Genomic DNA, 23130 nt, shown 5'->3' on the forward strand with positions numbered 1-23130 from the left:
CATATACTCTATGTCTGTCATTTTATTAGGTTAACATCTCCTATTTTGCTTGACATTCTTTCAGATACTCCTTCATTTGAAGGAGTACACTCTGATAAATCTGGAGAGGTACAAGTGATAGATATGGACAATATTTCCAGTACCTCTTTGGACAATTTACAAATTTTGAACAATAATAAAGCCTGGTCAATGTAATTAGCTGCCTCTTTCTTTTTATTTCTCTTAGATATATCTATTTATTATGTATGTTTCAACACTGGTAGACTATAAAACACAATAAAATTGCTCTCAGCAGTATAACCAATGTCTGAAATTAATATTGTACCTAAATTTTCAGCTCAATAGAGGTAAACGACACAAAATTCTTTAAAATTTCCTTTTTGGAACATTATAATGATATTACTAATATGCTGACTAAGTGTTGTCCACGCGAGGTTTACCACGCCTCCAGAGCCCCAGCAAAATGACCTGTGGAAAACTAGTTTCCCACAGGCTCTCGGGAGTTTCCACTCGTACTCTAGTCAATACAGTTCATCCAATTTTAACCTTTGGTGCACGAATTTCTCTATCTACAACTATCATCACAGTAATACAAGCACAAGCAAGACAAGTGCTGTACAATCTCACTTAGATGACTTAAAGTTATACATACTGAATTTTCATTTATGCTACACTCGGAACTGGTCTCAATATTAATCTGGTCATGAAACAATTCCCTGCTGGATGCTGCGCATTCAGCTCTCTCCGGTTGTGCTGCCACTACACCAAGTCGTACGATGTGATATTGTCTTGTCGAACGTGCTGCGTACAGCGTACTGCGATCTTCAGCAACGCTAGGAGTGGTTCGATCTTAAGCTCGCTTGCCATTGCGTATCGCTAGTGATGACCACAGCATACGTATCTTTTCGCCAAACTAGTCATCATCCTCAGGCTGATGTCGTAATAGCCATCATATTATCACACCCGTCTTGTTCATAAACCATCTCATACTCCCGCTGCGCCGTTCAATGCCAAGTGTATAACGTCGGCGATGCGCCACACGGCGTAACAGAATATTGCCGCTGCGCACCTTGACCGCAAGCTACCTCCGCACGATGCCTGTGCCCGCGGTCGTTTGCCCAAGTCATGCCTCCGTCCTCGCAGCACGCAGTCTTACATATTTAAGCCTCACTGAACTTCAATGCTGTCGATTCACATAGCAAACTATCGCTCTTCTGCCTTCTTAACCGGTAAAAAAAAACAAGATGGAGGACGAAATTGCTGCGATTGTGCGTTCATTCATAGCAACATACTAGACTGGCCTTTTATTTACTGAATCAACTTCGCTTCCATATAGGTCATTGATAATGGTTCTGGCATGTGCAAGGCTGGATGTAAGTCTCTATTGCTTTCTGTAGTGAAATATGGTAGCTGACGCTATTGATAATACATAGTTGCTGGTAAATGATACTGCTCGTTACTTTTGACACTCGTTCTCATATCAATCGATCTACAGGCGACGATGCACCTCGCGGGGTCTTTCCGTACGTTACAATATGAGCTGTTCTTGTCTTATTGTATCACTTACATGCGGGTTCAGGTCGATCGTCGGTCGTCCCCGTCAACAGGGAGTCATGGTCGGAATGACCCAGAAGGATTCCTACGTCGGGTAAATCAAGCAGTACCCCTTTCCCCAAATAAACGACTAACGTTTCCAACCGGTTTTTAAAGCGACGAAGCCCAGTCCAAACGCGGTATCCTTTCGCTCAAATACCCAATCGAACACGGTATCGTGACGAACTGGGACGACATGGAGAAAATCTGGCATCACACATTCTACAACGAGCTACGCGTCGCACCAGAAGAACATGCCGTCCTGCTTACCGAAGCGCCGCTGAACCCAAAAGCCAATAGGGAGAAGATGACGCAGATTATGTTTGAGACGTTCAACGCTCCTGCGTTCTACGTCCAGGTCCAAGCTGTGCTCTCTCTGTACGCATCGGGTCGTACAACAGGTATCGTTCTCGATTCCGGAGATGGTGTCTCACACACTGTACCGATATACGAAGGATACTCCATGCCGCATTCGATTCTGCGTCTGGACCTTGCAGGACGTGATCTGACGGACCACCTGATGAAGATCCTCACGGAACGCGGATACCAGTTCAAAACGACCGCAGAACGCGAGATCGTGCGCGACATCAAGGAGAAACTCAGCTACGTCGCGCTAGACTTCGAAGAAGAGATGCAGAAAGCTGCGATGTCGTCTATGGTAGAGAAGAATTACGAGCTTCCGGATGGTCAAGTCATAACAATCGGTAACGAGCGGTCAGTTAAACTCACACAATTCTACAAACTCTCTTCCCGAGACGTCCGACTGACTTATATCCAGCTTCCGCACCCCCGAAGCACTCTTCCAACCAGCCTTCATCGGAGCCGAGCATGCAGGCATCCACGAACTGACTTACAACTCCATAACGAAGTGCGACCTCGACATCCGTCGCGACCTATACTCAAACGTAGTCCTCTCAGGCGGAACGACCATGTTCCCCGGCATAGCCGATCGCATGCAAAAGGAACTCACAGCACTCGCGCCAAGCAGTGTCAAGGTCAAGATAATCGCACCGCCAGAAAGGAAGTACTCTGTGTGGATCGGTGGTTCGATCCTCGCATCATTGAGCACATTCCAGAATTTGTGGTGCTCGAAGCAGGAGTACGATGAATCTGGTCCAGGGATTGTTCATCGCAAGTGCTTTTGAAATTGGTTAAATTTAGATCATGCAAGAATGAATATAGTTCTGGGTGGTGTAGGGCAGTGTCTGTCACTGTATGGAAATACATTGTGCATGCTGTCGTATCAAGTTACTCATTAAAATGATATATTGAAATGTGATTTCTGATTTCTGAGTGAAATTGAATTTGCACGAATAAATGCATGAACATTTCAAACATAAACCCGATACGTCTTAATAGTGTGTCATGTACAAGAGAAGCTATGGATACCAGATTAAACATAATAATTAGTCCTCATAGCTGACTGCGACAGAGAGTCGAAAGAAAAAAGGAATGAAAGAAGAATGGAAATGGAAGGGAAGGAAGAAGAAGAGAGGAAGGGAAAAAAAGATCCATCATACAACTCTTAAGTTGCTCTCTGCAGGGCTCGAACCTGCGACTTCCAGATCTCTCTTCCAATTTCGGAAGTCATACGTAAAGTATGAGACTGGCGCTCTAGCCAACTGAGCTAAGAAAGCACACTATTCTCTTTAAAGACAAACGTAATATTGTTTTCCTTCCGTCATATGCATAGTTCACATATGCCCTACCCACTTGCCTTAGGTTGAGGATCTAAGGATTGACAGACGACAAATTATTTTCATCCTCGCACATTGCCAGTGAACTGCTTTTGGTTTGGTATGTACAGTACATGTGTGTGTGCAGAACAAGGGCAAGAGCATTGCAGAATTAACAGGAAATCCTGCAAGTGAAGGAGACGGTTAGACGGAATAACGAAGAAAATAGCGACAAAAGAGAAATGACCAAGAGCATATCTAGACAAGGTGCGTCTGAATAACGAACTCCGAAACACAAGATAAGAAGTTGAGGTGCATATTAACGTTCATTAACGTGGTCGAGAGGAGGGGTGCAATAGCAAGTGGTCTGCCTTCAGAACCTGAGTTTCTCGCCTTTGAACTCGACGGCACCGCCTGTTCGTGCGCCTCCTCGAGGTGCGCCGCGTCCTCCTCCTCTGCCTCCCCTGCCTCCACCTCGGCCGCGGTCGTTGAACCCTCCACGTCCACCACCCTGATATACGAAGTTAGTATACGACATGGAGAAAGCAACCTTTGAGATCTTTGAACTTACACGTCCGCCTCTGTCACCACCGCCGAATCCACCTCGTCCAGCCTGGTTGATGGATTAGCCGGTCGAAATACCACATCTACGAATTCATGGACTTACCCATCCGCGGTCACCACCCCCACCTCTTCCACCTCTCCTTCCCCCAAACCCGCCTCCACCTCCGCCTCCACCTCCACCTCCGCCATTTCCGTCTCTCGGCTGTGCATAGTCCAACCTAATCGTCCTCCCACCAACATCCATTCCCCTCGCGCCCTCAAACGCCTTCTTTGCAGACTCCACATCAACAAACTCCACATAACCGTACCCCTTCAACCGCTGGGTATCCCTATCAGTCGGGAGCCTCACGCTCTTCACCTCCCCATACTCCGCGAAGACTTCCCATAACCCATCTTCTGTCATGTCAAAGCTGACATTCCCGACGAACAGCACGCTCGACGGTGCACTCGTCGAGTCACCAAACGCTTTAGCACGTCTCTCAGGGTCCGCAGGCTTCGCAGACGTCTTGTCAAGGTTCACCGCGCGTCCGTCAATCTCCTTCTGCCCATTCAACGCGACAGCAGCATTGGCACCTTCCGCCGTTGCAAACTCAACAAATCCGAACCCACGAGACTTGCCCGTATTCCGGTCCATCTGCACACGAGCAGAAACAACTTCGCCGCAATCTGCAAACTCTTGTGCGAGCCAGTCGTTATCGACGTTCCAAGATAGTCGTCCGACAAACACAGTTTTTGAGTCTTCCTGAGAGTCGGAGGATGTTTGTGCAGCGGCATCGCCGTTGGCAAGTTTGGTCTTTTTGGAGGGTGCGGATGTAGACTCGTCTGCTTTGCGTTTGCCTGTGAAGAAATGAGAATATAGGTCAGAGAAATAGGTAATGCCACGACTTACCATTCTTTGCTAGAGCATCCTTTTTAGCAGGTGCAGCATCCGCCATCTCTGCGTCCTCATCTTCATCCTCGTCATCCGATTCGCTCCCATCAGACTCCTCACTTGAGGACTCTTCTCCCTTCTTTGCAGCCTTTTTCGCAGCTGTTGGCTTGGCACTCTCCTCGTCACTACTGCTACTATCATCATCACTATCCGAGTCAGACTCTGAGGCAGCTTTTGCAGCAGCGGCCTTGGCCTTGGGCGCTTCATCCTCCGAAGAGCTTTCAGACGAGTCTTCACTGCTACTTTCCTCTTTCGCCTTCTTTGAAGCATCTTTTATTTGTGCTGTTTTGGGTTTCTCATCCTCGGAAGACCCGTCGCTTTCCTCTTCCGACGACGACGACGCCTGCAAAAATGCTATATAAACCGCAGCTGTGTCGAAGAATGATGACTACGTACCTTCTTTGGAGTGACTTTTCCATTCGCTTTCTTCGCGGACTCTTCCTCTTCAGAGGAGCTCTCGCTTTCTTCCGACGAAGATGAAGAAGGCTATGCAAAATAAAAGACATCATAGGTTACACGTTAAATAAGATTAGATATCAGTTTAGTTAGTATATGCATATAAGACGATAGTAGATGCGGAGAAATCAACGAACCTTTGCCTTCCCAACTTTCGCACTCACCTTCTTAGCAGGTTTTTCATCCTCCTCCTCCTCTGACTCACTCTCGCTACTACTACTCTCAGGTTTCGCCTTCTTTCGATACGTCAATGAAAAGAAACGGAGACAAGCGAGAGATAAGATATACACACCTTAACAGGAGTGGCCTTTCCCTTTACTTTAACTTCCTCTTCAGACTCCTCTTCTGAGTCTTCCTCACTACTGCTGCTCTCTTGTTTCTTCGCTTTCGCCTTCTTAGGAGCAGGAGCAGGTGTAGCTTTAGGCTTCCCCGGTTTTTCTTGTTTTCCGTTCGCAGCTTTCTGCTAGCCCGGGTGGAAAAGCAAATAAGACTAAAAGTCAGCGCTCCGTCCATCCATGTGAGAGAAGAAACAACAAGTAACGCACCGTCTTCGCCTTTTTCGCAGCAGGTACAGGAGCAGGTGCAGCAGGTTTCACTTCCTTCGCCTTCACCTCCTTCACTTTCTTCTCCTTCTTTTCCTTCTTGTCGACCTTGCCCATTTTATGTAACGTATACAGAGGAGTAAGGAGGAGGTAGTTGGAAGGACGATCGCACGGAAATTCAGGTCCGAAAGTTTTTGCAGTTTCAGAGAGTTTTACTCCCAGCATCACGTGGCTATCCTTGATATCTGACCAATCATCAAAACGATCAATTTCTCTTTCTTTTGTTGACGTTTATTTGCGCTCCTGATCAACTTGAAAGTATTCAAGACCAAGAAACACGGAAAATATCAATATACTAGCATTGTCAAAATGCTCATTAGGTAGTGTGTCAATATCTACAATGCATCCAGACAAAACAAAAGAGGAAGAATAAATAAATAATAACAAATTAGGTTAAGGAAAGTGAAGTGAGTATCTAGTCCTGTCCAAAGATGTGAATAGATCCTAAGAAATGGAAGGAGTGGATGTGGTGCACAAGACTCCAAGTACAAAATACAAAAGGCAAAAACAAGAAAACACATTGAAAGAGCGTGAATGTCCTATCCTATATTATTTGCGTACCATGTCCGAGTCCTGTGAAATCTCATCCACGAAAGCCTTCGGCTTCCACAACCCACAACATCTCGCCTCCTGCATCTCAACCTGATCAATCTGACTCTGCGTTGTCGTCGAAGTTCCCGTCGTCGAGGTCGCATTGGTAGTATTGGTAGCGGTACTAAGGAACTTGGATTTAGATTTATACTCCCTCCCTTCCCGCCGCGCGGCTTTCTTCTCGTCAAAGATCGAGAAGACGCTACTTTTCGCTCTACTCCTGAGTGGGCCGGGACGGAAGAACGTTGACGTTGACAATATTTGTCGGTCTCGTACTGTTGGGTGTGCACCGATACCTGCATCACCTGTGATCAAGTGCTGTGCTTTCTCGGAGTGATCTCCTTCCCTTGACTCTCCTTCGGCTTCTTCCTCTTGTAACGTCGCAAGTCCAGCCGGATGCTGCGAGAACGGCGTATAATGGTGATTCGAGTTTGGAGGGCCAAACATCCGCTCCGCTTCGCCCATCGGGTTCGAACTATGTTTAAGCTTGATCTCGTTCTCGCGTAGCAGCTCCGCAACGAACGCGTCGTCGTCCTGTTCAAGCGTGTTCGTCGCTCCATTCCCTCCACTCCCAGTAGCATTCGTACCAGCACTTACACGACCGGCAGGAACAGCACCAATCCCGTTACCAACACCAGTACCAGCAGCTCCAGAAGCAGCACCACCCGATCCAATCGTCACACCCAACGACATCAACTGCTGCCTCGCACTCGCAATCTTACTCAACCTCGACTCACTCGTCCGTCTCTGACTCGCAATCCACGCCCTCAACTGCGCAGACTCCCTCCTCGCCTTCATAAACTTCGCAGGATCATTATTCGCCTCCGTAGCTATCTTATTCTCCAACTTCGCCAGTGCAAGACGAACAGAAAGACCCCAATCATCTCGACTATCTCTATCCCTCGAAGTTCGTTTCTCATTTGACGAGAATGGGCTACCGAATTTCCGCCAGTCGAATTTCTCGAGGTCGTCGTCCTTTGGCGGAGGTGAAGGCCTAAAGAACGAAGTACGCTTCCAGGAATTCCGAGGTGTACCTTGTATTAGCATCTGTGAATAACTATTCCTTTTCCCATTACCATTCGCATTTGCATTAGCACCATTAATTCCGTTCGCAATTGCCCCGAGTCCAAGATTTTGAGGCGGCGGCTGCCGCTGGTAAAATTGCTGTTGGTCACTACCTTCATTAGCATTAGCAATCTGATACGTCTCAGCAAAGTCCTTCGCAAGCGCCGGGTCCCAAATCTGCGACTGGAAATACTGTCGATTATGTTGCCTAATTAACTTCCGCGCCTCAGAAGCAGAAAGCTGTTTCAGATCAATTTCGTTGAGTATGTCTTTCCCGGTAGTAGAACTAGCACCACTAGCAGTTGACATTCGGTTCTTTGTTTCCTTTGCTGTTGTAGTTGTCGTTATTGGTGGCAGGGGTGGTGATGGTGTTGATTCCTTAGCGATTAGAGGTTGATTGGTGCTTTGCGTTCTTGTCCTTTGAAGCCTCGTTCGTGCATTTTCAAATAGAGTTGGTTGAGGTTGAGGTTGGTCAGCAATAGCTACGACAAGTTCCTTGATAAAGTTCTCTCTCCAACCAACATAATCCTCACCTTGGTCATTATTCGCTTGCATCGGTATTGGCATTTGCATAGGTTGAGCATTCTCTTTGTCAGCTTCCAGTGCCATTGCTGCCGACAGAAGAGTTGAGGGCTTAGTAGGGACAGGTGCAATGAGTTCAGGATTTACACTTGGACTTGGCTTGAGGATACTTCGCAGCTTCGTCCCAGTTCCTGAACGTCTTCTTCCCGCATCGGTAGGAGTAGTAGTAGAAGTAGGAGCAGTACCTTCTCGAGGCGGCGAAGAATCCCAGGTTACACTGTTCACAGTCTTTGTCCGCGGTTGCGCCATGCCCAAATTTGAGTTCGCGTCAACACCAGAAGATCCAGTAGTACGTCCAGTAGGTCCAGCAACAGCTGCTCGAGGCTTAGGAGTAGATTGTGGCAAAAGTTCAGCCTGGTTCTTGTTCGCCGGTTGTGGTTGAGGTTGAGACCTGATAGGGTTTTTCAAAATACTTTTCAGTTTTACCGACTCCCGTCTCGCAAGCTTCGCCAAACTCGAGCGTCTCCTCGTCCATTCTCCTTGACCAGGCCTCTGCTTCTGAGTCTGCGTCGACGGCTGCATCTGCTTCTTCTTCGAAAGCCTCCTCGTCAATCCCCCACTCTGTCGTTGTTGTTGCAATGTCTGCAGTGGCACATTATCATCATCACCACCAACGTCTCCACTCTGTCCCTGTCCTCGCTCTCCTTGACTTCGGTCCAAGTTTCTAAACACATCCTCAGAAGATATCCCACTCCGTTTATACCCACCGCCGCTCCCATTACTACTCCTCTTCCTCCCCATCCCCATCCTTTGCAAGTTCAAACCAGTGAAAGCCATACTCGGCTTCCGCGTGAGGCGTTTACCCAGCTTCGAGAACGAGCTTTCTCGTCTTATTATATTACCGTTGCTGTTACCCGTACCGGGTCGCTGTGGTGCCTTTTTCTTGATATTGAGCGGAGAAGCGGGAGGAGGATAGAGGTTCCCTGGTCCTCCCGTACCTCCCGTCGTAGTATCCCGTGCCTTCCTCGTCTTCTCCAACATAGAAGCCAGCTGAGCCTGTCCTTGTCCTAGAGAAGTAGGAGAAGGAATCTGTTCCGCGCGTGTAGGCGTAGGCGGGTCAAGCGCACTAAGAGGTGTGGGCATAGTAAGCTGGATAACCTTCCCATCGCCACGTCTTCGAGAGATCGAGCTGCTCGTCGACCCCGCAGAACCGCTCCTCGTCCTTCCTAACGCTGCACGTTCTTGATACTGTTCACGTGTAGTAGCGCGAGAGGAAGCGCGCAAAGGACTTTTCGGAGGTGGCGGCGGTACAGGTTTGTTCCCAAGCGCTCCTCCTGCTCCTCTGTTCGCATTATGAAAGTTCGGAATTGGTGGAGCAGGAGGAGGGAGGTTGGTTGTGTTGATGGGAGGGACGACTGGACGAGCGCCAGTAGTAGTGATAGCACCACCAGCGCTCATCGTCGCTCGTTAATGTCGCCGCACTCGCCCCCTTGCTTTCTGGCTTGCTTATCCTCCAAAACGTCTCCTGTCTTGCGAATGTGGCGTGCTAGCTGGTAGACAAGATGAAAGGAAAGGAGGACAAGAGAGAGCGCCGACGCCGCATCGTACCAACAACTTTGCATTTTTCTCAAGCCCAAGGTGCATAGGAAGTCGAAAGCAGAATAGCGCCACTGGCCATGAGAGTTAGACACATTTTCCAATAGGAGAGGTTCTGGAAGGGAATCCGCCCGTGCATATTTTAGGAGAGGTAGTTTGCGAGTTGCGGATTGTGGGTGTGTTACGGTCTGCCGTATGCATAGGCAATTCCTCCACTTGGCAAGGTCGGGATTTCATATTCCTTACTTGTTGGTAGCTTGCCACCATCCAGGAACAAGACCAGACCAGACTAATCCCACATCAGAACTGAGTTGAGACTGGAAAGAGCTAGCATGCAATGCTATAAGGGAAATAACTTAAAGATCAACATTAGAGCGTCGTAGACTCATACATATAAACAAAGAGAACTGCACTTTGTGCAAGTTTGTGTTACGCCATGAAGTAGACACTGTACGTCGATCAGCGTGTAGTGTTATTTCTTTATTTGGAAAATGATCACGCGTCCTGCACTTGCGCGTCCTCGATGCAGACCAAGCATACGTCCACCTCCTCGCGTACAATCCTTTCTAACAATCTACCAGCATGTCCCGAACCTCGTACGACAGGTACGGCTCATTAATCATACTATATGCACTATGAAGCTAATCAAGTTTGCTAGATACCTCACCGTCTTCTCCCCAGAAGGCCGTCTCTACCAAGTCGGTACGTGACGCGCGTCGCGTCCTCAACAATCCAAGGCAAGAAACTAAAGCTAACAGGAACGCGTGGTCTCTGTGTACAGAGTATGCGTTCAAGGCTATCTCAGGCTCGGGACAAACATCTATTGCTGTTCGTGGCAAGGATACCAGCGTCGTGTTGACGCAGAAGAAAGTGCCCGTACGTTCGAAACAGTTCGTCTACCGTCCTTTAGTGAGACTGATTTCGCTTGTTTTGCAGGACAAGCTCCTTGACCCTGCGACTATAACCCACCTATTCTCCATCACGCCTTCAATAGGATGCGTAATAACAGGTCGAATTGGTACGTCCGCATCCATCACGTACTTCTTCCTTTGAGCTGGTAATTCTAAATGAGACGGGGATGACGCGTCTGCTGTCATCGTATATACTGTTCTACAGCTGATGGCCACGCCCAAGTAACACGCGCACGCGCCGAAGCAGCCGAGTTCCACTACAAGTACGGCTACGAAATCAGTCCTGAAGCCCTAGCACGTCGACTCGCGAATATCAATCAAGTATATACCCAGCGTGCAGCTATGCGTCCACTCGGGATCGGTAAGCCTTAAGCCCCCCATTTCATCCAAACTTCTCAACAGAATCCGACTTGACTTTACTCTTGCGATGTAGCCATGACACTAATCGGCATCGACGACGAGTACGGTGCCCAATGCTTCAAACTCGACCCAGCAGGGTACTACGTCGGGTTCCACGCAACAGCCGCAGGCCAAAAACAACAAGAAGCAATGAACCACCTCGAGAAGAAATGGAAGAAGCTGGATAACGGCGCTGGTGCAGACGATGCGATCGCTGCTGGACAATCCTTAAATCGGGCAGATGTCATTGAGATGGCAATCGAAGCAATCGCAACCGTCTACTCACAAGACTTCAAAGCCGGGGAGATCGAAATCGGTATCGTCTCAACCTCAGAAGACGAACCAGAGGAATCAAGAGGGAAGTGGCGCGTGATGGACGTCGTTGAGGTCGAGCGTCATTTACTCGCATATGCCGAGAAGGATTAGGCATTAGTTTTGTAGCTTGAGTGTAGACACAAACAGGGACGAATTCGGTTTTTTGTCTTTCTCTTATTTGTGCAATATCAATATCAATATCCCTTCACATGGACAAAGATTGACCTTCAGTACGACAATGCTGGCGATGAGATGATGGCAACTATGTTACATTCCACGTTAATCGAAAGCAAGTGCTGTAAAAGCGCGAAACTAATCCGTATGCTACAAATTCCGAAAGCAAAGCATTTAAAAAGCAATAACAAATACTATCGTATACAAGCAACGGATTAAGACTTTTCTATTCCAATGTTCAAAACTTTCCGGCGACAATCTCCATCAACCTTTAAACCTCACTCGGTGTCTGGCTCTGGTTCCAGCCCGGACTCTGGTTCTGCGTATCAAGCATCCGAAGGAACTCACGCACAGTGTTTGGCATGCTTTCTCCTTCCTCCTCTCCTTCACTCTCTCCTCTAACGCCACCTTCTCCTTCGTCTTCGTCCTGTCCTTCTTCTCCACGACTCGAGGAACGAAGTACGAAAGAGCTCTGACCCAGCCTGCGGAACCTCATCCCACTCTCAACAACCCTCCTCACCTCACGAGGTGACAACAACCTGAAGTCAAAAATATCGTCGGGGGAGGTTATATCCGGCATTGACGTTGCCCCGTCCACATCATCCCCATTCCCACAATCTTCATCTTCGTTCTCGGTCTCACTCTCCGTTTCACTCTGCGCCTGACTCCCACCTGCACCTTTGTGACTAATTGTTTCTGCTGTAGACGGCGGAGCCGGAGGAGGGGGAAGAGTCGGGAACGGGTCTTCTTCGTCTGAATCCGGTTGCGTTGCAGAGCTCTGCGTGCACGTAGGCTGAGACAAAGGCAAGCCCTCCGCGTTCTCCCACTCTCGATGCCGACGTGAGGTAGTAGCAGCATTAGTAGAAGGTCGAGACACACGTAACCCGAGATGCCTAGCATACGCCTCGTTGGTCAAAGAGAACGGGTCTTCCCCCCACTGAGAACTGTCCGGCTCTGTCACAGAACTTTGCATAAATAAATTTTGCCTTCGTCCTCTGGAGCTGCTGTTTTCCGACGATAAGGACGAAGATGACGGATTGGAGATTCGTGCACGTGTGCGGGCAAGAACCTGAGAAGCAGTCGTCGTATTAAGTCGCGTCTCTTCAGCGAGTCGGTCAAGGTCGTCAAGTATGGCGTTTATGAAGTGCATTTGCGTTGATTGAGATGGTCCGGTAGTGGTAGTACCTGGCACTGGCGTCTCCTTCCGTCTATTCTGGTTGGAATCCTTCGACTCGTTGTTTGCCTGCAACTTCTCCTCAATACCTTCTTGACTTCGTGTGGCAACGCTGACTCTAAGCAATAACAAATGAGAAATAAAACCCACACATCAGAAAAAAAACGAGTCAATCACAAACCTCTCTTCGCCTGCCGTATTGTCACTAACACCAACCATACTCGAATACTCCCTTACGAGCTGTGAAAACCTCGGCAGGGACCCCGACCCATCCATCAAACTAATCTCAATCTCATCCTCCTGAGACGTCGGAACGACGAGATTCAGTACAGACCGCTGTCGTTGTCTCCGTAGTGTTGGTGAGACTGAAACTGAGAGTCCCATTCCCGCGGCATTGACCCGAGATTCGTTCCGTTGAGGTGGCAGAACTTCAAAGGATGAGGATGATGATTGCGATTGCGAACACGGGATAACCGTCAAGTCCAGCACTTTATTTCTCCCAGCCGCGAAAGAACACTGAATCCGATCTTCAGACGACTCGTTCCGCGTTTTCTTCTTCGTCGGAGAGTAATGTATATACTGCGTCTGAGAGGACGGGATGACTTCGTACATGTACATCTTCGATTTACCTTTGTCTTTGCGAGGCGTAGATGTATCGGTTTGAGGAGCGTCGTTTATCTTTGTCTCGCGTACATCGCGATCTTCAACGACTTCGTCATGATCAGACTTGGTCGATTTAGCTGGTGACGAAGATGACAATGAAGTAAGCGGAGAGTCGGAGTCAAAGTCCATATGTAAATTCGGTGCAGGAAGCGGAGGGGCAGGATTGTTGTCTTCTGCGTTAGCTGGTCGTGTCAAGTTCAGACGGGGAACAGCAATGCTCATCGGCGTTGGATACGCTCGCTTCGACGATGCCACTGTGAATGCGAATGGTGTTTGTGCAGCTAGCTTCTCCGCGTTATTCGACTGTTGTGGTTGCTTCTGTTTTGAAGAAGTGAAATGCGAGGTAGGCGACGAACCGCGTTCGTCCGTAACCAGTCTACGACTAGGAACCATGCTTGATGAAGGTGGAGTAGGTAAATGCGCGTTAAGATGGTTTGGAACCCTCGTCAAAGGTCGACAAGGAGTCTTTCCATACGTCAATGCCGTTAAACGTTTCGGCGCATTATCACAATTAGACTCCGGTTCGGATGACGAGTCATCGTCGAGTTGGATAGCTACCGGCTTATCTCTGGTACGTTGCCTGTGCGGACTATTCTGCAAAGCGGAAGTGAGGTCCCCAAGTGCCTGTCGAGCTTTTCCCTTCCCCTCCGCTTTCGACTTTGGTGGCGTACTGTGTCTCGCATCGCCCTCCCCTGAGCCAACTATCTTCGCTCTTTTAGCAGTAGGTCCATTCACTTCATTCGACATATCACGTCTACTGGGAGGATCCCTTTTCCGCTTCGACCCAGAACCCAGAGCGGCCTTATTAGCACCCCTACTAGCATTACGCGATCCACTGCCACGCTTCGACGTAGAGGAAGACGAAACCAAAGCACCACCGCTTTTGAAGTAATTATCAAGAGTGTTATCGGCGCCTGCTAGCCAGCTTTGTGAGCCCTGGCTGGGGCGTGGTGGCATGTTCGTCGTAGACAAAGGGGTGATGAAGGTAAGCGGAAGCAAAAGCTGGTAACAGAAATAGAGAGTGATAGACGCGCAGGCTGAACGCGACGCGGTGTGACTCAAATCCGTCACGCGATTTTACACCCACATTTTTGTTTATTTATTTACGCGACGCGTCTCTCTTCACCTCGTCTCTCTTCATCACCACTCAACCTCACCTCGCTTACATAGTAGAATATAGAAAGCATGTCGGACCAAAATGGAATTAACGTCATCCCAGACGGCGTTGACGCCAAAAAGCGCAAACTCGACGACAACGAATCAAGCGTCGCACCCCCTCCCCTTCCTTCCCGGCTGCTCATAAAACGGCTCTCGGACAGAGCCTTCCTCCCCACGCGTGGGTCTGCGTTCGCAGCTGGGTACGATCTCTACAGGTAAGCCCTAACCTACCCCATCCTATCCTATCCTAACTCTAACCCTCAAACTCTACTTTCCCCGGACGGAACCAAACGACTGAACTGTATTGTATTGATACGTTATCTTACACACGAACATACACACAGTGCAGAGAAGAAAGTTGTGCCAGCGAGGGGCAAGGCGCTTATCGACACACAGATTTCAATCGCTGTTCCTTTGGGGTGTTATGGACGTGTTGCACCACGTAGTGGGCTCGGTATGTCTTGCTTCACTTCACTTTTTTTCACTATCTCTGCTATCGTTGGGCATTAGACGCCCAGGGGTGGTCACACGATTCAGATGCTAACGATTGGGTTTATTGATCCCTGCATGCAGCGTCGAAGTTCATGATCGACACAGGGGCTGGTGTTATCGACTCAGACTATCGGGGCACGGTGTTCGTGCTGCTGTTCAACCTTTCCGAGACTGACTTCGAAGGTAGGCAGGCGGTTTCCATTTACGCTTTAGTTGTGAATGGTGACGCTGATAATATATGGGGGGACGGAAGTGAAAGAAGGGGATAGAATCGCGCAACTGATCATTGAGAAGATCGAGACGCCTGACGTCGTGGAAGTAGACGTAAGTGGACTACATTCAATTACCTATTGCTTATCTCTTCGTTGTGTACTGGCGGGTGAGAAAAGGCAACTGTCGAACGTTCGATGCTAACGACGCCCCATTTATTTCTATTTGCATTTATATCTTGCGTTTCAAAAACAGGACTTGGAAGAGACGCTGCGTGGTGCGGGCGGATTTGGATCGACTGGTGGACACACGGGGTTGGCCGTGGAAGGGACGACTGCGAGTGCATGATGATGATGATGACATGATGATTGACGGTAGTGATCTGAGGGTGTTTGTCTACTGTAAAAAGATTGAGTCCTTTTTGTTGTAGTGATTATGTACTGAGTTTCGGAATATCGGGAAGTGTGCCGCGTGTAGGACACGAGGCGCATACAAATAGGGCGACAGGCCAGCCTCGGTGCGTCAAGGCCTGCTGCTCATGCTCCTCAGTCCACTAGGCAGCCCCTCAAAGTTCTCCGCCCTCTCCCTCCCCCTTCCGCCCCTCCAGCACGACATCCCCACAGACGACGACAGGTTCGTCGCAGACGACTCAGACGACGATCTAGACACAGACGACAGCGAAGAGTTCACTCCACTAGACGACAGTGGCAACAACACATGGGCTGAGCCCCCGACTGAACACTCCCTTTCTCTCCCTGTCGAACTCATATTTAATATCGTCGAACTTGCTGCCACTCATCGACGAACTGCGCTTAACCTATGCCGCGTGGCGACATGGGTCCGCGCCGCTGTGCTCCCCGCACTCTACGGCACGCTCGTCGTGCACGGTGATGGGCCCTCGCCGTTTGACCTTATCTCTGATGTCGAGGATGGCGATGTAGGCGTCTTGCCTCAAATCGAGAGCCCATTACGCCACGTGCGCTCACTCTGGCTCGACGTCCCACTCGACCACGCACCACGTTCCCTTGACGCGTGTCCGCGCCTCGTGCAGCTTGCCTTACCACTCGAAGCAGCTGCCACGATCTGTCGGACCAAACGCTGGCGACATACACAAGCCCATTTGAACAGCAGTCTCAACCTGAGTGCAGATAATGCTCTTCAGATCGATACGGAGGAAGCCAGTTGCTCGATAGAGTTCGAGGCAACGCCTCAATGCCGGTCATTCACTGTTCTCGGCCAATCGCACCCTCATCGCTGGCAACCCCTCACTTCCAGCCCCGACGGACGCGCTTTCTTACGTGGCGTCACGCATCTCCGTCTCCTCAACCTCTGTCTCTCACATTACAGTACGTCTTTACTTCTTTACCTTCCTGTCCATCAAATCACTCACCCCGGTATCACCGTTCGTCTTACGTAGTCCCTCTGGAATACACACCAAACCTCACTCACCTCTGCCTCCCCTTCTTCGACCTCCGCATCACCTCCACATCCTTCCAATCCACCTCTCCAACAGGCAGCGCAGCAACCTCCTCCTTCACAGGGCTAGACTACATCCTCGCGCAACCGTCCCTACAAATGGTAGTCCTCACGCTCAACCCGCGGTATTGGCGGTTCGATGAGTTGAGTTTAAAAGGGTGGGCTGTGAGAGCTATGGCGAGGGACCCGAGGTTGTACGTCGTTGCTGCGACGAGGGACGATGCAACTAGGGATTGGGACGTGCCGAAAAGGGATTGGGAAGACGAGGCGGGTGGAGGGATGAGCGTATGGGATAAGGCAGTTTGTGTGAGGAGGAAGTTTTTGACGAGGCTTTCGAGGACGAAGGTTGAGTCGTATTCGGCGCTGTGAGCGAGTGGAGAGAGAAAATGGGGGTTTGAGTTATTTCTTCTTAATACTTGACGCGCATTCATCTGTCGTCTATGTATACCCCAGTCGTCTATGGACTCTGCATCCTTCTGTTTCGTTTTTCGTTTGTTTCTTGGGACCCACTGTTTTTTTTTGACTCTATAAACCTTAGCCCACAACTTAACAGATATGTGTACGTTATGTCACTTGTATTTCCTGCGATTGAATATCAGGTATTGAGTATAAGTTATAACTGCCTGAGTTTCGATCTGTTGGTTTTTCATTTCTTTTATTTTTTATGAATTTGTGTTGACAATGGAGACTCAAGACTACAGCAGTGTGATCAGATGATTCAGATGCCAGATACGGACGGAAGGGGATCGACGCGGACCGAATTTGAGCTCGATGAATTATTTATTGAGTCAACCTACACTTCTTGCTTTATACCACTAGCTAGACGCGCAGCCAGCACTCGGTTACTGCTGCACGGCACATGCAACAAGCCAAACATGAAAGACTCTGTGTCACACAATGCTCCCAAAGTCATGTACGTTCCAAACCTATCCTATACCAGTCATTCCTAGCTCACATGAATTTAATTTCGCTTTGCAGCAAGCAAATCCAATTCAGCTTGCTAAACGCACAAGACATTGTCAAGCTTTCTGAATTCCAGGTTACGCATCAGGATTTGTATACGCCTGTGGATAGGGTGCCTGTTAGGGATGGGGTTTTGGATCGGAGACTCGTAAGTACATCCATGCACTCAATCACTCTCAAGAAGATACAGCTGGGAGTATTTTTGTTAATGTGTGGTAACTTTGAAGGGAACGACGGAGAAGAGTGCGTTTTGCGAGACGTGTGGGTTGTCTTCTGCAGATTGTGTGGGACACTATGCGTATATCAAGCTTGCGTTACCTGTGTTCCATGTTGGGTACCTTAAGCATATCGTCACCATCTTACAATGCATATGCAAGGTTCGTAGCAGTCATTCCCATGCTCTAGCCATTATTATTTAACTAACATATGCACATTAGTCCTGCGCACGCGTCCTCCTCTCCGAACCAGACCGCCGAACATACCTCAAACGTTTCCGTCGTCCACACCTCGAAAACATCCACCGCACATCCCTAGTCAAATCCATCAACTCATCCGCCCGTAAAGTCGTCTACTGCCCTTACTGTTCCTCAACAAACGGTACCGTCAAAAAAGCAGGTGCGATCAAAATCGTACATGACAAGTTCCGCGCGAAGAAAACTGCAGATGAGTTGGAGAGGTTTAAGAGGTCGTTTGCGAAGGCTATCGAGGGACAGAAGGAGATTGGGATGTATATTAATAAGGCGGTTCAGGAGGATTTGAATCCTTTGAAGGTTTTGGATTTGTTTAGGAGGATATCAGATGAGGTGAGTCGCTCCCCTAAATTATCACTTCTTTTCTTATGCTAATAATATGTAGGACTGCGAACTCCTCGGCCTAAACCCCTCCCACGGCCGTCCAGAAGAATACATCTGGCAATACATCTCCGTACCCCCCGTCTGCATCCGTCCCTCCGTAGCCCAAGACGGCGCATCAAACGAAGACGACCTCACAGTCAAACTAACAGAAATAGTCTTCACTTCCGCATTAATCAAACAAGGACTAGCAAAAGGCGCTCCGACTCAACAATTCATGGAACAATGGGATTTCCTTCAAGTTAGCGTAGCGATATATATTAATTCGGAGACTCCGGGTATACCGATTCAGATGGCGCAGAAACCGATTAGGGGGTTTTGTCAGAGGCTTAAGGGGAAGCAGGGGAGGTTTCGAGGGAATTTGAGTGGGAAGAGGGTGGATTTCTCTGGGAGGACTGTTATTTCCCCGGATCCGAACTTGAGAATCGATGAAGTTGCTATTCCGGAGCGAGTTGCGAAGATCTTAACTTATCCAGAACGCGTTACTGCGCATAACGTCAATGTGCTGAGATATGCGGTGAGGAATGGATGTGATGTTCATCCTGGGGCGAATTATGTTACGGCTGGGAGTAGTGGGTTTAAGAAGTTTTTGAAGTTTGGAAATCGGAACGCTATTGCGGATGGGTTGAGGATTGGTGATGTTGTAGAACGACACTTAATTGACGGAGACGTGGTGCTGTTCAATCGACAGCCTAGTTTGCACAAAGTGAGTGTAGTGCGATGCTCGTACATTCTTTTACTGATGATGTCTTGCAGCTTTCTATCATGTGTCATAGAGTGAGTTTTTCTTAGAAGTCGTAGTAACTGTTCGTTCAACTGTTCATCTCATCCAGGTCAAAGTGAGACCATGGCGATCCTTCCGACTAAACGAATGCGTATGTGGTCCTTACGGTGCCGACTTCGACGGTGACGAGATGAACATCCGTACGTCCTTGCCCCTCACTCTCCAAACATCCCATCCCCTCACATACCCTTCAACTTCAAAGACGTACCACAAACCGAAGAAGCACGCACCGAAGCCCTCACCCTAATGAGCATCAAACTCAACCTCGTCACACCCCGCAACGGCGAACCCGTAATCTCCGCAATCCAAGACTTCATCACCGCATCCTTCCTCCTCTCCCAACGTGATCGTTTCTTCGACCGTCAACAATTCGCACAAATCTGTTCCTACTTCTGCGACGCAGACTTACAAATCGACATCCCTCCTCCAACTATACTCAAACCTCAACGACTATGGACGGGAAAACAGATTTTTAACGTCCTGATGCGTCCGAATAAACGAAGTAACGTACTAGTCAACGTCGAATCGAAATGTAACAAAGAACAAAAACCTGATCCTGCGAATTACCCGAGGATGAACCCTGCTCCTGACCTTTCGCCGAATGATGGGTACCTTGTTATCGTCAATAGTGAAATCATGTGTGGTGTTATGGATAAAGCGACTGTTGGGAGTGGGAAGAAGAGGTCGATATTTGGTGTTATTTTGAGGGATTATGGGCCTGATGAGGCTGCTGCTGCTATGAATAGGATTGCGAAGCTTTGTGCTCGATGGCTCTGTAAGTTCTCTGCTGATATATCACACTAACAGTAATTCACGTCTTGTTCTATGCAGCTAACATAGGCTTCTCACTCGGTATCAACGACGTAATCCCCGGACCAACCTTATCAGCAAACAAAGACAAGCTAATCGAAACGGCCTACGAGACGTGCATTGACCTCATCGCACAGGCTAAGAAAGGCAAACTCGAGAATAAACCGGGTTGCAATCAGGAACAAACACTAGAGGCTATGATTTCCGGTGTGTTGTCCAAAGTCCGTGATACGGTCGGAGACACATGTATGAAGGAGCTCAGCCGACATAACGCACCGCTCATCATGGCTACCTGTGGTTCAAAAGGTCAGCTCGCTGCTTCCTCTTACCATCAATTCATATGCAATGTACTAACTATCACTGTACATTAAAGGCTCTGCTATTAACGTCTGCCAAATGGTCGCATGCGTCGGCCAACAAATCATAGCCGGCAAACGCGTCCCAGACGGCTTCCAAGACCGTTCCCTCCCCCACTTCCCAAAAAAATCAAAAGAACCTCCCTCAAAAGGTTTCGTCCGTAACAGTTTCTACACAGGTCTCCTACCCACCGAATTCCTCTTCCACGCTATCTCCGGTCGAGAAGGTTTAGTCGACACTGCTGTTAAGACTGCGGAAACAGGGTATATGCAGCGCAGGTTGATGAAAGCGTTGGAAGACTTGACTACGATGTATGATATGAGTGTGAGGAATTCTGAGGGAGGGGTTGTTCAGTTTCAGTATGGGGATGATGGGTTGGATCCTGGATGTCTTGAAGGTGATGCACAGCCTGTTGAGCTGAATAGGTCTTGGAGTCATGCTCGGGTACGACAAACGAGTTCCTCTTATTCAAATTTATAAGTACGTCGCACTAATCGGGTAATGATTATCTAGGCCATCTCATCGCGACGAGGTCGTGGACTATTACCTTACGAGATTATAGACCTCGTCGACGAAGAACTCTCATCCAAAAAGTTCACCGGAGTTTGCTCGGACACGTACATCGCCGTACTTCGTCAGTTCATCTACGACAACGCAGTAAAGCCTCTAGCGGAACAAAGAAAAGAACATGGGATGTACGACGCTTTACAAAAGGAGGACGAATGGGACGCAGATACGGACTTGTCTATGGGTGCAACCGGTATGCCATATTATCCCGTCTTCTCTTCCCTTTCCCGGACAAGCGCTTAATTCGTAATACTGACGACAAAATTTACAGACGCAGAATTCAAAATCATCTCCAACCAAATCAAAGTAACCCACACCCACCTCCTTACATTCCTAACCCTCTGCCTCAAAAAATACCTCAAAGCCAAAATCGAACCAGGGTCCACAGTCGGTGCAGTCGGCGCCCAATCCATCGGTGAACCCGGAACGCAAATGACACTCAAGACATTCCATTTCGCTGGTGTTGCGAGTATGAACGTGACGTTGGGTGTACCGCGGATAAAGGAGATTATTAACGCTGCGAAGACGATTAGTACGCCGATTATTAGTTGTAGACTTGTTAATAATATGAGTGAGGCGAGTGCGAGGATTGTTAAGGGGAGGTTGGAGAAGACGCTTTTGGGTGACGTGAGTGTCCAGCCTTTGTTCTCTCATCGGAAACGATTAGTTTACGACTTTCGTTATACGTGTAGGTTGCGTCGGTATTGGAAGAGGCATGGGCACCGGAGTACACGTACATCGGTATCATAGTTGACATGGACGCCGTCCAAAAACTTCAGGTACATCTCTCCTTGCCTCCCTACCAACTTAAAAGTCTGACTGTTAAAATCAGCTCGAACTCACGCTCGACGACATCAAATGGGCAATCGTAGCAGCCAAGAAGCTCAAAGTAAAACAAGAAGTGCGTATCCTTCTCATACCTCTCCCGTCTATAACAAGCATTACTGAAAAAACACCCCTGTCTAACTTCCAGTCGATCATTGTGATACCAAAAAAGAACCGCCTCCGAATATACATAAATGGAGAAGACAAGTTCTACCGCTTGAGAGAACTTCGGCGTGCTTTACCCTCCGTAGTAGTCAAGGTACATAATGATATCTCTACCTTTTGTATTCACTTCGTGCACTGTTTAGGCTAATTGATTATATTTTGGTCAGGGAATACAAACCGTCCAACGTGCGATTATCAATATCAAGGACAAAGACGACCATAGAGGAAAGAAGGGTGACAAGGAGATGCTCGTTGAGGGGTACGGACTTCAGAAGGTTATGATTACGGATGGTAAGTCTATTCCTCGCTCCTTTTCCCCTGTGTTTTTATCTCAGGTTCGTCTTCACCAGGTATTGTCGGCGAATACGCAACGACAAATCACATCATCGAGACCGCCGCCGTACTGGGGATCGAAGCTGCCCGCGCGAACATCATCAACGAAATTCAGTTCATCATGAAAGAGCATGGGATGAGCATCGACCCGCGGCATGTTATGTTGCTTGGGGACGTTATGACTTATAAGGTTCATCTACCCCTTCCCTTCCTCTCCAATCAATTAATTGACTGAAATTGTAATTATTGCGTGACGCAGGGCGAGATCCTAGGCATCACCCGCTTCGGCGTAGCCAAGATGAAAGATAGCGTCCTCATGCTCGCTTCCTTCGAAAAAACAACGGATCACTTGTTCGACGCGTCCGCGTATGGGAAGACGGATAGTATTCTTGGTGTATCGGAGAGTATTATCATGGGTAACCCGGCTGCGAAGTGTGGGACATCTATGTGAGTATCTTCCTATTTCTTTTCTCATTTTATTCGTGTCCTTTTGTGTGATTGGGAGGGATGACCGGTGCTGACAATATGTTTTTTGTTCTTGTTTTGAAGGCCATCACTCGTCACGCCTCCACCGCCAATAAGCAAACCTCGAAAACTAATATTCGAGGACGCTTTATGACAACATAACGACCTTTAAGGACTAGTCTGATTTATACAACAGGGTTGATTTTTATCATTCAATTTTTTATGTATTTCATGTATCGGATTGTATTGTTATAGCATACACTTTTAGCACATCTCTGTACCCGTTTCAATAGAAGTTAACACAATAATAACACGTCTCAATCGGATCGACTCAAGCACAAATTAAACGCACACTTTTGCCTTCGAAACGCCCTAGTGCACAGTGTACAATACAATAAAATGAAGTAAACAAAATAATAATAAACAATATTGCATATTCTAT

At 48.3% G+C, this 23130-nt stretch overlaps 8 protein-coding genes and 1 non-coding gene across 9 annotated transcripts; 5 read left to right on the forward strand and 4 right to left on the reverse strand.

Moving 5' to 3' along the window:
• Positions 1–1244: 1244 nt before the first annotated feature.
• FOMMEDRAFT_169045 (actin 2) lies at positions 1245–2738 on the forward strand (the record flags this gene model as incomplete). Its single annotated transcript, XM_007268007.1, has 7 exons — positions 1245–1268; positions 1337–1373; positions 1434–1439; positions 1496–1523; positions 1580–1648; positions 1711–2307; positions 2372–2738. 7 exons carry the CDS (start codon positions 1245–1247, stop codon positions 2736–2738), a joined length of 1128 nt encoding a protein of 375 aa, XP_007268069.1.
• Positions 2739–3124: 386 nt separating this feature from the next.
• On the reverse strand, positions 3125–3230 carry FOMMEDRAFT_t61. Its single transcript has one exon. It is a non-coding gene; the product is annotated as a tRNA-Met (tRNA).
• Positions 3231–3320: 90 nt separating this feature from the next.
• Positions 3321–5917, reverse strand: FOMMEDRAFT_125234 (RNA-binding domain-containing protein). The gene is made up of 8 exons (XM_007268008.1): positions 5766–5917; positions 5513–5680; positions 5358–5456; positions 5161–5250; positions 4723–5107; positions 3937–4670; positions 3841–3882; positions 3321–3780 (listed from the first exon to the last, which is right to left on the reverse strand). Exons 1-8 carry the CDS (start codon positions 5877–5879, stop codon positions 3643–3645), a joined length of 1770 nt encoding a protein of 589 aa, XP_007268070.1. The 5' UTR covers positions 5880–5917; the 3' UTR covers positions 3321–3642.
• Positions 5918–6371: 454 nt separating this feature from the next.
• Positions 6372–9458, reverse strand: FOMMEDRAFT_157901 (uncharacterized protein; the record flags this gene model as incomplete). The annotated part of the gene is made up of 1 exon (XM_007268009.1): positions 6372–9458. One exon carries the CDS (start codon positions 9456–9458, stop codon positions 6372–6374), a length of 3087 nt encoding a protein of 1028 aa, XP_007268071.1.
• Positions 9459–10153: 695 nt separating this feature from the next.
• Positions 10154–11425, forward strand: FOMMEDRAFT_21302 (proteasome subunit iota). The gene is made up of 6 exons (XM_007268010.1): positions 10154–10201; positions 10255–10298; positions 10378–10472; positions 10533–10614; positions 10713–10868; positions 10941–11425. The coding sequence occupies exons 1-6, from the start codon at positions 10179–10181 to the stop codon at positions 11330–11332; spliced, it is 792 nt and encodes a 263-aa protein (XP_007268072.1). The 5' UTR covers positions 10154–10178; the 3' UTR covers positions 11333–11425.
• A 73-nt stretch (positions 11426–11498) lies between these two features.
• Positions 11499–12379, reverse strand: FOMMEDRAFT_21303 (uncharacterized protein; the record flags this gene model as incomplete). Its single annotated transcript, XM_007268011.1, has 1 exon — positions 11499–12379. A coding segment is annotated over exon 1 (629 nt), but the record flags the coding sequence as incomplete, so codon positions are not given.
• A 2146-nt stretch (positions 12380–14525) lies between these two features.
• FOMMEDRAFT_55727 (dUTP diphosphatase) lies at positions 14526–15395 on the forward strand (the record flags this gene model as incomplete). The annotated part of the gene is made up of 5 exons (XM_007268012.1): positions 14526–14605; positions 14735–14844; positions 14964–15065; positions 15136–15206; positions 15348–15395. Coding segments are annotated over 5 exons (411 nt in total), but the record flags the coding sequence as incomplete, so codon positions are not given.
• A 235-nt stretch (positions 15396–15630) lies between these two features.
• FOMMEDRAFT_169051 (uncharacterized protein) lies at positions 15631–17171 on the forward strand (the record flags this gene model as incomplete). The annotated part of the gene is made up of 2 exons (XM_007268013.1): positions 15631–16438; positions 16510–17171. The coding sequence occupies 2 exons, from the start codon at positions 15631–15633 to the stop codon at positions 16935–16937; spliced, it is 1236 nt and encodes a 411-aa protein (XP_007268075.1). The 3' UTR covers positions 16938–17171.
• Positions 17172–17443: 272 nt separating this feature from the next.
• On the forward strand, positions 17444–22948 carry FOMMEDRAFT_169052 (beta and beta-prime subunits of DNA dependent RNA-polymerase; the record flags this gene model as incomplete). The annotated part of the gene is made up of 19 exons (XM_007268014.1): positions 17444–17481; positions 17547–17679; positions 17759–17908; positions 17969–18334; positions 18387–19088; positions 19139–19159; positions 19216–19306; positions 19369–19941; positions 19998–20282; positions 20350–20777; positions 20847–21093; positions 21172–21527; positions 21593–21679; positions 21733–21801; positions 21874–21984; positions 22058–22181; positions 22241–22413; positions 22483–22670; positions 22773–22948. The coding sequence occupies 19 exons, from the start codon at positions 17444–17446 to the stop codon at positions 22840–22842; spliced, it is 4212 nt and encodes a 1403-aa protein (XP_007268076.1). The 3' UTR covers positions 22843–22948.
• Positions 22949–23130: the final 182 nt, after the last annotated feature.

Source organism: Fomitiporia mediterranea (assembly GCF_000271605.1).
Source record: "Fomitiporia mediterranea MF3/22 unplaced genomic scaffold FOMMEscaffold_8, whole genome shotgun sequence".
In the NCBI taxonomy this organism is placed as follows: Eukaryota; Fungi; Basidiomycota; class Agaricomycetes; order Hymenochaetales; family Hymenochaetaceae; genus Fomitiporia; species Fomitiporia mediterranea.